Below are 17,765 nucleotides of genomic sequence, written 5' to 3' on the forward strand. Positions count from 1 at the left end.
GCAGTGTTCTTCTGTCCCAATTTTATATCAGTTTTCAAGTAGCTGCAAGTTACTTACATGTACACGTACAAAGTTGTATGTAGTTGGCCAACAATCAGAATTTTTGTGTGGGTTTTTGGTTTCTGAATGGTTCATCGACAGAGCGAATTCTCGGTCTGGAATTCTCGGCTCCCTCAAAAGAAATGAATGGCCTGGTATTAAGACTAGTACTACCAAGGTCCAATTGCTTTTAGGGAGTGACTCAGTGATACCCAGTCGTGCATCAAACGCTACATCCACTGCTGGATGCTAGCGTAGAAGGAAAGCTCTCCAATTTAGCATTGGCTTTAAACATTGCTGCTACTTGGGAGCATATGAAAAGAGAACCTTTAACGTATTGACACACTATAAATGGGGTGAAGTACATGTAGTACAAAATTGTGCCAAAATTGTACCAAAAGGCTTCTACTTCAGGTTCACATCACAATAGGCATGTTCCAACAACAGAAGGAGTGAAATCTGAATTGCAATCCGAATCACAATTTTTTTGACCTGCCAGGTGTTCACAAAATAATTTGGATTGCGATCCAATCATCAATGTTTGGATCACGATGTGAAATCCCACTCCCTAACCTGCAGGTGCGAACCCTCTATGGTGAGATGTATAGTAAGGGTACTAGGTCTCGCGCAGGGACCTAATGATCGCGCATAGCGTAACTGCGTATAGCAAGCGATATTACGCGTAGAAATAAGCGCAAAATTTGCCGATACGCCCATGGAATAAACATACATGACTTACCGCCCAACATGAGAAGGAAGCAGGTAAGAAATTTTGATTTCCAACAAATTTTCCACTAAATTTCCAATTTTTTACCTTGTAATTTACCTACCTAACCTTAAAATCTGTTCTAAGGATGTTGTAGCCTAGACGTGTCGTCTCGCTTGTCTCGTTCGTAGTCGATAGAATTCGTAATTTGTTCGATCGATCGTTTACCAAGTGACGTCATCATACACAAGAACAGTGTATGCTGCCAGCTATGCTGAAATACTGTTAATAAATGTTGTTTTAAGTCAAATTTTAACACAACGATTATAATATTACAAAGGAATAAATATTTCAGTGTATCGAAGTTGAAGTGTGATTTCAATTTGAATTTGCTTGTGATTTCTTGCGCTAACTTGTGATTATTTGTGACAGGGGAGGGTCATAATGATACTGAAGAAAAATTAGATGAGAATGTGACAAATGGGTGACGAAAATGAGAGGGTGACGAATGGGTAAGCACACACACAAACACACACACACACAAAATATATGTTCATATTTTACTTTTTTCCATTTTATATTACGTGTATGTTATTGGTTAAAGTGATTAGAAATATTGTAAGAAAACTTTATAAATGAAAATCATTAACGATTATGAAAATATCAATGATAAAAATAATGATAATAAGAATGATAAAATGATGATGGTGATGGAAGTGATAATAATAATAATGCAAATGATAATGATGATGATTTTTTTTCCATAATCTTTTATTGATTCCATATTCAATACAGTGTCATGATAAATCAAATCACATGTATCATAGAATCCACGATTCAACAAAACACAATTATAATGAAATCAAACCAAGCTGTACTTTCAGCAGAAACAGTGCATTCGTAAAGAATATACAACGCACCGAAAAAAAAAAACATACACTGCTTACTTACTTTCATTAAAATCAAATGGAGCTGTCCTTTTAGCATGACAGTGCATTTATAAGAAAAAAAAAAAGAATCGAGCTGTACTTTCAACATGACATTGCTTCATAAAAAGAAAGAAAAAAAGATGATTATGATGATCGATGATGGTGGTGGTGATAATAGTAATAATGATAATAATAATAATAACAATAATAATACTGCTGTTGCTTAACAGGGACAAATTTAATATCAAGTGAAAAAATATTCTACGAAAGCCGGAGGCTCGTTACAGCCGCAGAGGGGCAGACACTTTCACGCATAAAACTACAGAGGGCAGCTGCGCGATCTTTACATACCCCGAGAAATTGAACGCATAAAAAAAAGTCTGACATACAAACGGCGACAGCGCACTACTCCGTCATCGTATCATCAGGAGATTTTGGGAGGTGATTTTTCTGCATTTTCGTGATATTCATTGAGAAATTCAGGTACGATTATGGAATAACTTCTATTATAAGAGCATTTCAAATTTTCGTGCGCGATATCTAGACCCCTCAACCATACAATGTACATGTATGGTGGAAGAGCCACTCATTTCCCAGCAGTGCTACTGCTACAAATGTAGGTCTTCGGTAGTGCATCTCTAGCATGTGAAGCAAACTCCCTTTGATGCTTCATGGAGCAAAATTTAGGTGGGGCTCTCACCGGAAGAGCAGGGTGAGTGCTCTTGTACCATGGTTGCTATGCTGTTGTTAGGGAACTTGTCTCATTCCTATTTAATAAATCCCTCCTCTCATGATGCTTCATGGAGCAAAATTTGGGTGGGGCTCTAATGTTTTCACAGTGGCCGTGCGACTCCACAGCTGATGCTCGACTTATCCGTGACTTGTGCAGCACCATTGTCAATGTGAACACTTTCACACCATCTTATTCTTAATTTTAGGCTGGGTAGTCAGGTCTCACATCAACACCATTGAAAACTAATCCTGCTAATATGATAATGGCAATGGATAGAACCATACCACATACATTCAAGTGTACTGAGCATACATCCAGTGATGGAGAAAGAAAAAAATCATAAACCAATCTTTCTTTTCCTTTTTTGGGGGATTCACTACATACATCATTTACTTCTGTGCAGTTGCAGCCCAAGTTGGAGGTACATACAGTACATGTACATTGTACTTAAGAAAGTAGCATGAATGAAATGGGGAGTTCACTCCCCCAGGGAATAATTTTCCAACTCAAATTTGTTTAGCAATTTCAGCTGATGAACAATATTTCAAAAGGTATCCTGTACACTTCAATGAAAGAAAATTGCTACACAAAAGTTAGCTTGCGTAGCAGTGGTGTAAAAATGCACAGCAAATTGCGATGCGATACCAGGAAAATTATTCCCAGCTCCCCTTTTTAATGTAACATTCCCAAGCTATGTGAAAAATTTTGTACGATGTACTAAAATTTTGGCATGATGATGAATCATATTCAATATTTTCTGTCATCACTGAAGCAGATGTAAAGGGTATGTGGCCCACCAATACAATACGTTGTAGGATTGATTCGTGATCAGTGTTCGCAGGCAGGCTTGTGTTAGCAATAGGCCAAATTTAAAGAGCTGTGGTCTTGAGACAATCAATGTATTTTTATGGCAAGTGATGGCTTTTTTACCTGTCATGACTGTACTTGAGCACTTGTATATCTCGCCTTTTTATCAGACTGAACTTCTGAGATGTGCGCATCATTGTATGTACATGTATCTCTGTGTATTCTTTCCTGCTCTATCTTTCACTATGGATCAATGCCCCCTGTTTGTAGGAGTGCGTCACCAGTTATGTGTGGTAATCTGGGAATAACAAATGTAAAGCCGGTGTAATCACACGCTCTGTGCTGAAATGTCAGGTGCATTGCACTGCACCGTACTATTCACATTGGGATGATGCTTAGCAGTGACACTGTCACACAGCAGTACTTTATTACAGGAGCTGGCCAGAAAACAGGGGGTGAAACCATGCACACTCACCATTCATATGCGATTGGTTTATTGACAATCAGTTAATATTCAAATGATCATCCAGAGGGGCGATCTTTGTACTTTATATCTCATTCTTCCGACCGAAATGAGAGAAAATATATTGATGGTAGATTTGTATAGCTACGTCATTGTACAAGTTGTAATTGAGTGCATGCATGTACATAGTGTATAGTTTTTTTTTTTTTTTTCATTCTTCTCTCTTTCTCCCTCTCTCCCTGTGTCAAATCTGTCATCAAGGTTTAGAGTGTTGGTCTGGGTTGTTTTGGTTGTTTTGGTTGTTTGGTTGTTTTTGTTGGTTTTTTTTAGCAATCGTATGTACATTGTAGGCCTACTGCTCTCGGCTGTGCCATTTAAATATTTGCTATTCCATCAAAAGGTATAAAGTGTAATGGCGAAAGAAAAAAAAACTTCTTCTTTTTTTTTTTTTCTTAAAGATTGTTTCTTCTCAGTTTTGGCATAAAGAGCTCTCTGAAAAAGATAGCAATTCCAAGGTTCAATCAAATTTAAAAGTGAATACAGTATACCACTTAGCAAGCAAGATGACAATGCATCACAATGATCATCTGTCACCACCGCAGTGGGGAGCAACCTTTATGCACACCCTCAACAGAGCTTGCAAAATAACAAGTGTTCTGCTGGTTTTTAAGAAGTCATTGGCAATTTCTCATGAGCAAAAAAAAAAAATATTTTGTAAGCTACATGTACCCAATTAGTGGTTCAATCCATTAATGTGTTTTTTTTTTGTGTGGATATTCATATGTACAGTGTATGTATGTATTTCATTTTGAGATGAGAATGACGCCGATGCTGCAAAAATGATGATTAATGGATCTGAAGTATATACCCATGACGTAGATTATATGTAGTGGTGGCAGTTGATGTGAGAGCATTCAAATAACTCCATCATATCAGCACGTTGTTCATTATGGCAGGTGGACTGTATTGATCCATCACTCAGAAGGTGGTGGGAAAAAAAAAAACGTGAACCCCCCCCCCCCAATAATCGGCCAGAGATATTGTACTTAAACGAGCTTCTCTTGTGTTTGCTGCTGATGTCCGTGTACACGTTGTATGTTGGATCCATAGCCTTTGTACACCAGGAGCTTTGTACACATTTGTACAATCAGGCACACTTTTTCAGTTATACAGGAGTACATACATTGTACATATACTCAGGGAGGTGAGACACTCACCTCCCTGATATACTGTAGAGTCGGCGCAATAGGGTATACTGCATTTAATAGATGGTTTCCATTTTTGTACAATTCATAGCTTTGTAGTAAAATTCTATACAATGTTGGTTCTAGTTCATGGTTTTAGCAGGTTTTAGTATTAAAACAAAAGTTTCAATCGCCATCAAACATTTTTGCTCTGACAATGTAAAAACGGGAACAAGCATGTCTATTTCCTTCAAGTGTTTGTGAGTACAACTGTGGATAATGACATGAAATTGCTGGCTCAGGAGAGTACAAAATGTTATCAAAACTGAAAGTCAGTGTAACAGTTGTTCAGGAAATGTACTTTGAGTATAATGTAGTGAAAATGCCCCCCCCCCCCCTTCTATTTTTCTTCAGAGCAAGTATTAACTATTTGGTGACACTACGACAGGTTGTATAAAAATCAAATCATACAAAATTTGCTTATAATATTTTTGTATTATACATGTGGTATGCATGACATTGGTGTTGGTTTGTTACATTCTCAGTGAACATATATCATACCAGTTGATATCATTTTTGTGTGAATGTTATCTACAGTTGTACTGATCTTCTTTGAAATCTGACTCCTTGGAGTGTTTTTCCACTGTTAAAGAACAAATTCATTGAAAGCCCTGTTTTTACATAGCCTTTCTAACTAGAGTTACCCTGACAATGTCCAGATAGCATCCTGGTTATCTTTTTCTGTACCCTCCCTGTTGAAACAGTCCCTGCAAATTGTTACACGGAGTTTGTTGCGGTAACTTTTGCCGAATTCTACCCTAGCCAGCTAGAGTTATTACTGTGACATTACCCCGACAACCCTTCTATTAGAATGCAACTGCAGTAACATTCCTCTGATACTGTGTACACTCAACATGCATGCTCAACATTGCAGACAGAGAGTGATTGACATGCCTGGCACTGATCACATGCATGGATTGTAACCACTGATCTCTTTGTAGAGATGTACACATGTACATAGATCAGTGATTGGGTACCTACATGTACAGTGTGTAGATATTTCTGATCTTTGTAGGTCAAGTTTGGGGTAACACAGGGTTATGTTTTGATGCACAATTGGAAAAGTAATCATTTGCTAACTATGTTGCCAACCCAAGGACTAACTGAAGTGATGATGGTTAAATCTCATTATGTTGTATTTACTGTACATTGTATTATCCTTGGGTGCAATGCAGTCAAATGCAAGAGGCCTTGTGCGCAATGTCTACATGTATGACACCCCACAGCCACGCTGAGTACAACATTTCATTAACCCTGATTAATGAACTCTTGAGGCCTCTTTCGTGCTGTTCAGTTCTAGCAGTAGAGTAGGTCATAAAAGCTATCTGGGCTGAGTGCATGATATGTACTATGTATGCTGTACCGAAGATGTCATGTACTTAATACACGTACATACATGAAATGTTCTACAAGTGTAGCAGAGGTTCTAATTTAATGCAGGTTGACTGATGTTCTGTAAAGTATTGATGATACACCAAAATAATGCCTTCTTCAGACACAAAATGCAGCAATATCCTGTCTAATGTTTTGTTTCCAGCAGATACGAAACTACTAAAATAGAACTTAAAAAGGAAAAATGCCTGAATGATGTTTCTCATTTTGTAGCTGTGGCTTCAGTTTGCAAATTGTACTGTTGGTGGTTCTGTATGATGTCCAAAATAACCTGTATGGCATGTCCCTTATAATCTCTATACAGTTAAACTCGCCTAAGTCGACATCGCATATGTCGAATAATCGCGCAAGTCGATAATTTTAAAAAGTCCCGATTTTTCCCCATTGACTTACTTGTATTAATTCACTCATAAGTCGAATTTTTTAAGTCGAATACTCGCTTAAGTCGATGAAATTCCAAGAACACTTTCACGGAAAAACCATTGAAATCACTGTGCCTAAGTCGAATAAGATTTTATTGTGTACTAAATCACTGTCAAAATCACGAGACGCCAGTTTTTGTTTACATACAGTATATACCAAAAGAAACTGCGGAAATAAACATTAACGTTTCATTAACGCAAGCGGTTTCACCTGAATCGTTAGTAACGCAAACTAACGATCGGGAAAATTAACGTTTGTAGCAACGATGAGTAACGATCCCTAGCGCAAATTAACGATGTTTCGTTAACATTAAGGATAGGTAACGCAAGAACTCACGCGAGATTTTGGTTTTGTAACGAGACCTGGCGACAGGACGACGTAGCCCCTGCCGAGTGTAGCGATCTATGCCTTATATTTAGTGGAGTCTTTTCGCGAAATCGAATCACGATTTCGCGAATGGTTAATTTGCGACCGGGGTCACCAAAAACGCTCGCCGGGCCACCAAAAAAGCCGAATGTTTGCCTTCAGTTTTGGAAATGAAGCGGTAACAATCGGTTCCATAAGATGCTGAATAAATGTCAGATGTTTGCTCTTTTAATTTTGGAAATGAATAACGGTAATATTCGATTTCCGTATAATACTAAAATAAATGTCGGATGTTTGCTTATACTTTTGGAATGTCAGAGATTTGATTTTACGTTCGGAAATGAATAAGGATAAAAAAGAGTATCCGGAAGATGCTGAAATAAATGTCGAATGTTTGCTTTGACGTTCGGATATGAAAAATAATGATATTCAACTCCATACGATGATAAAATAAATGCCGGATGTTTACTTTTACGTTCGAAAGTAAATAACAATTACATTCAGCTCCGGAAGATGCTAAAGTAAATGTCGAATTATCCCTTTGACGTTCGGAAATGAATAACAATAATAATCAACTTCGTACGATGATGAAATAAATGTCGGATGTTTACTTTTACGTTCGAAAGTAAATAACATTAACATTCAGCTCCGGAAGATGCTAAAGTAAATGTCGAATTATCCCTTTGACGTTTGGAAATGAAACAATAATAATCAACTTCGTACGACGATGAGATAAATGTCGGGTGTTTGCTTTTACTTTCGAAAGTAAATAGCAATAACATTCGGCTCCAGAAGATGCTAAAATAAATGTCAGATGATTGTTTTTACGTTCGGAAGTGAATAGCAGTAATATTCTTCTCCATACGATGCTAAATAACTGTCGGATGTTTGCTTTTAAATTTCGAAATGAATAACAGTAACGTTTAGCTGCGTTTGATGGCAAAGTTAATGTTTGATATTTGCTTTAACGTTCGGAAATGAATAACAATAGTATTCAACTCCGTCCGATGATAAAATGAATGTCTTATGTTTGCTTTTATGTTCGAAAGTAAATAGCAATAACATTCAGCTCCGGAAGATGCAAAAATAAATGTTGAATGTTTGCTCTGGCGTTCGGAAATGAATAACTATAGTATTCAACTCAGTACAATGATGATATAATTGCCGAAAGTTCGCTTTTACGTTCGAAAGTAAATAGCATGTAACATTCGACTCCTGAAGATGCCAAAATAAATGTCAGATGATTCATTTCACTTTCGGAAGTGGACAGCAGTAACATTCGGCTCCTTACGATTATAAAATAAATGTCGGGTGTTTGCTTTTGAATTTGGAGATCGAATAACGGTAATATTCTGCTCCGTACGATGCTAAAATAAGTAACAGATTGTTTCTTTTACATTTGGAAATGATTAACGGTATCAATCGGCTCATTTAGATGATGAAATAAAAAGCGGATGTTTGCTTTCACGTTCGGAAATGAATAAGGATGATATTCAGCTCCGTAAGATCCTAGAATGAATGTCGGTTGCTTGTTTTTACATTTGAAAATGATTAACGGCAACATTCGGCTCCGGAAGGTGTTAAAATACTTGTAAATGGTGGATGATTGCTTTTACAATCAGAAATAAATAACGGTAACTTTCGGACCGAACGTAGGACCGATTTAGTTTTGCTTGTTTTTTTTTTTTTTTTTTTTTTTTTTTTTTTTTGTTTGTTTTTTTGTTTTTGTTCGGGCCACCAAAAAATAAAAATCAATCATTTTGGGGCCACCAAAATAAAAGTTATAGTGTGGAGCCCTGGCCTGCATCAATGTGGATAAAGTGTCTTGCTGAAGGGCAAATAACGGGCACACCGCTCCAGCTCTCGGCTCCAGAGTAGACAACATACAATGTACATTATACATATGTACGTGTGGTGTAACTTTAAGTCGATTTTTTTCGACTTACGTACAAGTCGAAACTCGCCTAAGTCGATGTGTTTTGCTCAGTCCCGAGAAGATCGACTTATGCGAGTTTAACTGTACTTTGAATCTTCATACAGACTTTACAGTGCTGAATTTCCCTATTAAAATAGAATCCCATATATCCACTGGCTATGGGATGTGACTTATGATTGTGAAGTGATGCCCATTAAAAGTTCACATCAAATCTCTTCTATGGGGTTTGTCCGAGTGCCCAATTCTCAATAACCTCTGTACTGTGGGTGGTGAGATGTGCTGTGATAGTTTGACACTGCACATTTTAGGGTCAGCAGTGTGAAAAGGTTGAGTGATTCAAAGTGGGAAAATAAAAAACAATGGAATTTTGTTGGATGCCAACCTTTCAGAAACAGTATGACGTCACAATGGCTCTGAATACATCTAGCTGTGTTTGCCTTGCCATTCTAGTTGTCTTTTTAGGGGAATTGCTTTGTGTTTTGCGCACAGGCACCCACGGATGAGGTTAGAGAATAAGGTCGAAGGATTATCCTCCCAGTTTTTATGAAATGGGTGGCATGTTTGCTCAGACTTCGGGGTCACCAAACTTTTCTTCTTTTCATGGCAGAAACCAAGCCAGAACAGATACAAGAGAAGTGAACCAAAAGTATGGCCAACACTGCGTGAAGGGTTTATTTAGATGGTCTCTGTTGTGCTGCTCTACGGAACGTGTAATGCTGTATAATTTCGCCGGCCTTCCTGTACAAGCCAGTGGTCGGCGAATACATGATTCATTGTGTATTCATTGTGGTGATGGGGATATAAATGTATCTGTACATCTCCAGTGTGAAGTCAAGTATAAGTACAATGTGTAGTCTTGAATGCCAGTCAGTCTCTGTGTATCTTGGGTAGGCTTTAAGTGTTTACCAGGCAAGCTCTGAAAGTGTACAAGACTACAAAGGTACATTAGGTTCATAATTTTGCTTTTGTATGTATTGATACTACTAAATGTACATATATTACCAAATCTGATAAGAGATGATAACGATCCCGTAGAACTACCGAAAATGGCAGTCGGATGATGACAGTGATATCAACAACATACTGTTATGTACCAAATAGTTTGCGAGGTTTTTATTTTCACAAATTTTGTGAGCCGGGTGCTATTCGTGAATTTAAAAACGTGAAATATTAACTCTGACCCTGACCTGAGCATGCATGCATTTCTCCGCAATCACAAATTTAACCACTCACAAATTTGTTGGGAAGTCCGAATTCATGAAAAATTAGACACGCTAAATATGGTATTTTTTACACTAATTACAGTATGATAACTTCATTAGGATATTACGTTCAGTGTGATCAATAGGAAAGTTCAGTGTGATCAATATCTTTTATGGCATATTTACCAGTGGCAGTGCCATATTAAACATACAACAGTCGACTGGAGGGTCTGGTTGACTGGCCATCAAAGTGGGGGGCTGGCATGATCCCAAGACTATATTGGCATTACTGAATGGCCAATTCAATAAGCCTATAAACTCTGTTTGATAACCACAAATAATCTTACCACAGTACTTGTATAATTTGCATACTGCAAGTATATCTAGACATTTTATAACATGGTAACTTGCTTTTTCTCGCTCCTTTTTATTTCATTTTGTGCTCTCTCTCTCAGTCTTCTTCTCTCCCCTCACCGGATCTTCTTTGGATATTTACAGTTACACTATGACAGTTTCCTGTTTTGACTTACCAGTGCATATTTGGAGCCCTATAGAATCTGCACCCATTTCTGACCTAAAGTGACATAGCCCTTTGTGAAAAGCATAACATTTCAGTTAAAATACACACTTATTCACGACTTGCAACCTTTGCCATCGAAATGTCGCACAAAATCTAATGTTTGGAAAAGAAAGGAGGGTGGGGGCTCCAAAATGAGAAATGGGACTGCTGAATACAGGTTTGGCTGCACATTCATGCATGAATGATTAATAGCTGTAACAGGATGTATTGTGACATCACTAATGACCTAAAAAATGAAGGGTTATTTGTTTTATGTACATTATGTGGATTGCATCTACCTTCTCTGGGTTTTTTTTGTGTGTGTGTGAAATTATGCAAAAATGTAGGAGGTCCATATTTTCCTTGTTCTCTGGTATTTGTGGTGGAGTGGTTCTCATAGACCCCGTTTACAGTGCGAGGCCGGGCTCGGCCGCGGCTCGGCCGCGACCGAAACCGGCCTCAATTGCGCGGCGGAGCCTCGCAATTTTGTCCGTTTACACTGCTGGGCTCGGCCGCGCTTTCGATTCAAACCTTTCATTATTTGGTCGTAGTGGCGCTCTGCTTGTAAACTAACGCAATTTGGTATTGTCTGGTTTTCAGACCCTTTGCCAACTGAATTCGGTGGCGACGAAGTCGCCGTTCGGGCAAAGGCCTTTGCCGAAGGAAAAAATCCTTTGCAGGACAAAACCACCTTAAACTATACTAGTTTTCGACGTTGAGGGGGTTAATATCCTGAACAGCGAAAGATACAGGCAGAGGGTTTGGAAGCCAGACTAAAACTGGCCGCGCAATTGGCCGCGCATTTGGCCCAGTTTGCGTTTACACCAAGAAAAGGCCGGGCTCGGCCGCGGCTCGGCCGCGGCCGAGACCACCTCCAGAGCGAGGCCAAATGCGAGGCCAATTTTGGCCTCGCATTTGGCCTTTTGCGCGTTTACACTGAAGCGGGGCTGGACTCGGCCGCGGCCGAGCCGCGGCCGAGCCTCGCACTGTAAACGGGGTCATACTTACATGTAATTCAGTTACTTAAATGCACTTTTCTTCTTATCCTCTTCATGGCCAAGTCAGTATGAACATTTCAGTATAGAGTTCTCTTGTTGTTGTTGTTATTGTTGTTGGTTTTTTAACAGAAGCAAACTGTCGAGATGCAGAGTTTTGTTGTCTTTATAAATACAACAGTATATCAGCAGACTGATGTCGGCACTATAAATATACCCCCTCTTTTTCCTCTTTTTTTTTTAAAGTTAAAGTGAATCTGTTGTCATGACAGTCTACATTGTACAATGTACTTTCATGTTATTCTCTTTTCCTGTACACAAATTTGTAGACCCTACACGTTGTACAATGATACTAACATTCCAACTTCATCTACATGTATTCTTGTGAATACATGTACAGGTTTACATCTTTGATTTTTGATTTTGATTTTGATTTTTTTTTTTTTTTTGGCACAGATGACACCCAGAGTACATGTAGCATCTGGTTGTCCTTAAACTTTGTTGAAAGTCAAGAGCTGTGACCAACTATTCAAACTATTGAATTGCTTCCCGCAGCTCTGCCGCCAACTTCCTGTATTGCTCCTGGCACCCTGGTAGTGATCCTAGTCTTTACATGTCAGACACAATGACAGTTGTTGCAATCAGTTGTCATGTAACCCTCTCCAGATCAGTAGCCCCAAATCCTACTGACTCTGTAGTATGAGTATGTGACTAGTGGGACTAAACAAGTTGATATTATAAAGGTTTTTTTGTGTGTATTTGTTCATTTTTTTTTTTGGGGGGGGGGGTGGTAGGGTCTTCTTGTTTATTCTTCAGCAGTGCAGAAATGAGATTTTGTTCCATCAGTTATACTTTTGAGCATTATCAGCATTATGAGAGCAGGTGTATTTCTTGTTTTTAAAGAGAACTCTCGTTCATAGTTCAAGTCGAGTTTCAAATACTGTACGAGCTGAAATTTTCGCGGTGGTTTTATTTTCGCGAATTTCGCGAATCGCCTTTGAACCACGAAAATAACAACACGCAAAAAAAACAACAACGTGCGAACAGATAAGCACAGTTAGACCTCACAACTGCGAAATTAACAACACGTGAAAATGTTCTCCTAGTAGCAATTCGCGAAAATATATGTACGCGAAAATTTCAGCTCGTACAGTAGTGTACTTTGATGAGCAAAGTGTCCACTGGATTGTATGTGTAGGGTCGGTGGCATCCTGTAATGTAAGATGGCAGTGTACTGCACATGATCAATACATGGCAGTTAAATTTCCTGGTACACTACTGCTGTGGAGAATGTGTATCAATCCTGTCTTTTTTCACATAAATCAAACATGTTTGTAATAGCTGCCTGTCTGACAGCTGCTCTCAGAGCCAAAAGGAAACAACAGATTTGATGTTTGGAATTCTGGTACATGTATTGTGTTTTTTATACACAGTTAGACTGCATTATTTCGTTTTGTTATGATTTTTCTGTTACAAAAGAGTGTGATTGGGCTGACAAAAAATATGGAATGGATAGCATTCTTGAAACTACCCATAGACAAGGCATACTTTAAAAATTGACATTTTCGAGTTCGCAATTTTTTTTATTTTTATTTTTTTGTGCTCAGGCAGGAAAGATGAATTTTATGTTTTTGATTCAGAACAAACAAAAATATATGAGTACTTTAATTTTTGGTGATCATGCTAGTTTAAATGCGATTTGCGTGAAACTTCCACACCGCAGAAATGTTTACTTTTACAGTACATTAATACTTCATACTACAGTAGATTGCAATTTTTGCATTCTGTATCTGTCATTGTGTGTGGGTTTTATTTTTTTCATCATGCAGCTTCGTAACCTTCAGCTGAAACAGGAGCAGGAACGAACTCGCAACCTTCAGGACGCCCTCCACGCCCTCGCCCGACAGCACGACCGCCTCGAGCTGCTGTCCGCCAGCCTCTCGACCAGTCCTCGCAACCACTACTCAGGCATCGCCCAGGAGTTCGACTACCACTTTGACGACCATGAGTTCCTCAGTGTAAGGGGTGACTCGGACAGTGGGAGTGGCGGAGGCAGCCCCTCCGGGAGCTTCTTTGATGTCGACGACGACGACGATCGCCTGAGCGACGTCGAGAGCTTCTACAGCGTCAGGATGGACACCGGGCAGGACAGGATGGTGGCCGAGGGAGTCGGTCAGTTGAGGATATCGGACTCAGAGAACCACTCGAACAATAAGCAGAGCGAAGAGGAAGGTGTTGTGCCGTGCTCCTCCCAGAACGGAGGACACAACGGCAGGACAAAGAGGGAAGGGCAGGGGAAAGATGTCTTCACCTTTGGTGACGTGCCTGAAATCATTATTCCAGGGTGTACGAGGTAAGGTCACACATTGTCAAACTAGTGTACATGTAATATTTGGTCGTCTTGAAAGTTGAGGAGAATTCCCACGTTTAACTGCATTAGGTAGAATTTGGATGATGAAAGTGAGATGTGGACATTTCGTCAAACTTTGATATGCCTTGCTTGTTAAAGACAGCCTTTATAGGCTTGTATAGACGACTAAATGCCCAGCATTAATTCGATTTTCATTCGCCATGTTTCCAGAGCTCACTGCTACTGGGGGATTATACTGTAAAGCGAGAAATTTTCGTGGCATGATATTGGTGCAAATTGGAGCCGACAGCCCTTTTTCACGGCATGAAATTTTAGCGAACGGGCACTGGCACGCAGTGCATAGCGCAAACAATAACTTTTGAATGTACATTTTAATTTTGTGAATTTTGGCTCTCGAAATTCTCAAAATTGAAACTGCACAAGAATATTTCTGGCTTTACAGTTCAAGTTTTTATATCCTAGAATTGCTAAGTTTGAATGCATACCTTGCAGATAGGATTGTATGTTTGCCAACTTCACATTCTTCGTTTGTGAAATAGTATACAAAAGGCACACCTTTGTCCTAATACTGATGGTCGATATCCTTTGTGAATCATGAATGAAATAGTAATTGCATAAAACTAAAAGCCTTGAAGTGGTTTAGTTTAAATCAGCATCTATTTCGTATGCATGCGAACTCATTGGCCCGAGTTCACGAAGGTGGTACAAATGAAACCATGGTTTAAACCATGGACAAAATCCATGGAGCGCCAAGTGTCGCACGGAATATTTCATTACGAAATTGGTCATTTCGTCGACAAAAAGACCATTTCATTAACGAAATCACTTTTACGTGAACGAAATGTTCATTTAGTTACAAAATGTTGTCATTTCGTTACAAAATAATCATTTCATGGACGAAATGATTGATTTCTTAACGAAATATTCCATGCGACACTGCGCTCCATGGTTTTTGTCCATGGTTTAAACCATGGTTTCATTTGTACCACCTTCGTGAATCCGGGCCATTGTGAGGAACACACACTGACAGACAGACATACACGTATGTACTCTCACACACTCATGCACACGCACATTACATGCATACTGGTGTTAAGAGTGGTGACACGACATTTCCATGCAGTCATCAAAATGCACACATCCCACGGATGGTAAATAGAAATTCCCTGTGTGCCTTTGGTCTTTGACCAGTTGGATGATGATCTGTTGAGTAGGAATGCAATGTACATAACCATTGAGGACAAGCTGATTTTACTACCTATAACACACGTTTCCCATAGACACTTGCCCGAGTATACTCTGGACTAGTCTTCAACAGGTTAAGACAAAAGACTGTATTAAAAAAAGAAAGAAAGAAAGCAAGATTTGTGACCCAAGCCTTTCACCTCCGAGCTCACTGCCTTCTGACATTTTTGCCCTCTTGACGTTAGAGCCTTGGGCAAACAAATGGCTATGCAGACGATTTGTACCGTAAACTGCAGTGTCATGAGCACCACCGCTGAACACACCTGAGGATTGTGTGCTTATAAAGGGCACACAGTAAATAACTGACATGTGAAGAATAAAGTTCTCCATTCCAAACCTACAGTGTGGTTGGTTTAAGTACAATTGCATTATCATATTCTTGATTTTGAAAGAGAAAAAAATGGTGATATTTGGAAGATAGCACAAGTGTGAAGCTTTGAAGTTGGAATTTCCTCTCTCTCTTTTGTTGTTGTTGTCAAAGATATTTTTACTACTTTGGTCCACTGCTGTACAATTTTGCAAAGTACACCAGAGATCATTGGGTGATTACATCTAACTTTTGGAAGACAAATTTTGATCTTTTATAGACCACCTTGAATCAAAGTTCAGTCATCTTAAAGGTCCAGTTTACCTTTGAGAGCAGTGATTTTAAAAATGTTCAAGATATCACATTTGATGCATATGTATAGGTCTGTTGTATCACAAAACATCCTACCATATAAAAGTTTTGCAATAAAGCCTAAAATATAAGGAGATATCAGTATTTTTCTCAATAAACCATAACTGTAGACGGTTTAGTGTGGAAGCATTCTTATTACAACTATTGTTTACATTTTGTGTATTTAACGATACTTAACGTCGATTATATGGATTCAAATTTTTTACAGTGGTACTGTAAAACATGATATATTCGCGGCATGAAATTTTCGCTAATTGGAGCTGACAGCCTTTTTCTCGGCGTGAAATTTTCGCGAAGTGCCACTGGCGTTCAATGCATATAGTGTAAACAAGAACTTTCGCGTGCATTTTAATTTCGCGAATCTTGGCGCTCGCGAAATTCGCAAAATTAAAGTGCACGCGAAAATTCCTCGTTTTACAGTAGTTTCTATCCCTAACTCACATTTTAGAACCACTTCAAAGCACTAATGCTGGGTTTTTGCTTCATCTGCAAATGGTAAATTATGCCTTTAAGTTAACTGTACATACAAATTGTAATTTGCCATTGTTGCAAGGTACATTATGAATAAACTTTGATTGGCGTGAAAATCGTGGTTCATCTGTACGCTGTAAATCGGACTATGGCATTGCTAGAAGTCAGACGTTCCCCCTCGTGGGCCAGATGATGAGTTCATTTCCTTCGGAAGGTTTAACAACACTTCTGAAGAATTCATTTCCTTGGCATCTGGCAAAATTTTAGCATTTGTAATGGATGTAAGAACGTGTTTCCACCATAAAGACACTGTTCAGAGTTTGCAGCAAACACTTGTGGTTCTTAAATTTGTGCATCAGTCTTGGCGAAGTCTGAATACTGGTAATTGCATAGACTTGTAAATCATGATAACAGATGTAAACATTCAGTGATTAGCGTTGCAGGTATTTATAGAAAATAACTCCTTGTGCTTCGTGCTTGTAAAAAACAGGGGAGGCTCATCATAAAGTGTGTGATTCAAAGTGACCAGGAGGCATCTTGTACAATGTGCCCAACAAAAATCTGCACTCCTTACTGCATTAAATGTAGTGCAGTGCCTATTTTTGGATCTTCCGATTGCTGTAATGTACATATCAGCAGCATACTTCAGCGGTACACTTATCTGACAAATAATCAAGTTCACTGGGTCATGGGTTTGATACTGAAAAAGTTTTTGTAGTATCGCGCTACAAGTGTGCGATGCTCTGTAATGTCATTTAACCATCTTGGCTGTGTACTAAAACTTGCTTAATTAAATGACATTTGTTATATAAACCTATTTAATGACTTGATACAAGTACATACATGTAGGGCCTACCCTCAACTGATATTTAACGTGGATGTGAAGCCCCCTCACAGCACGGATGCCTGGAGCTGTATTTCTTTGTACGCTTGTAGTTGTCTTGTAGAGCCAAAACTTCCTCCATGGTTTATACATAGTTCATGTTGGAAACAACACAGTGAGCTTTATACTGTAATTGATGGCACTGTGATAGAATTATTTGGTTTGTTACAATTGCACAATAGAAGTGACAAGATTTTGGATTGTGATTTACATCATCAAATTTCCATACTTTTAAGCAACACTTTCAGTATCGTTCATGTATAATGAGGCCAAAGGAGATTTAACAAAACAATTCACGGTAGTTGCCCTTCAACCTTGTACA

General features: G+C 38.8%; 1 protein-coding gene across 1 annotated transcript in view; it reads left to right on the forward strand.

Annotated features, from left to right (window-relative positions):
- Positions 1 to 17,765, forward strand: part of LOC140239787 (oxysterol-binding protein-related protein 1-like) — a 90,394-nt gene that overhangs the window by 45,871 nt on the left and 26,758 nt on the right. Inside the window, exon 13 of the mRNA XM_072319606.1 lies at positions 13,624 to 14,147. Within this exon, the coding sequence (XP_072175707.1) occupies positions 13,624 to 14,147 (524 nt within the window). The remainder of the gene's footprint in view (positions 1 to 13,623; positions 14,148 to 17,765) is intronic.

This window comes from Diadema setosum, chromosome 16 (genome assembly GCF_964275005.1).
Source record: "Diadema setosum chromosome 16, eeDiaSeto1, whole genome shotgun sequence".
NCBI classification, from domain to species: Eukaryota; Metazoa; Echinodermata; class Echinoidea; order Diadematoida; family Diadematidae; genus Diadema; species Diadema setosum.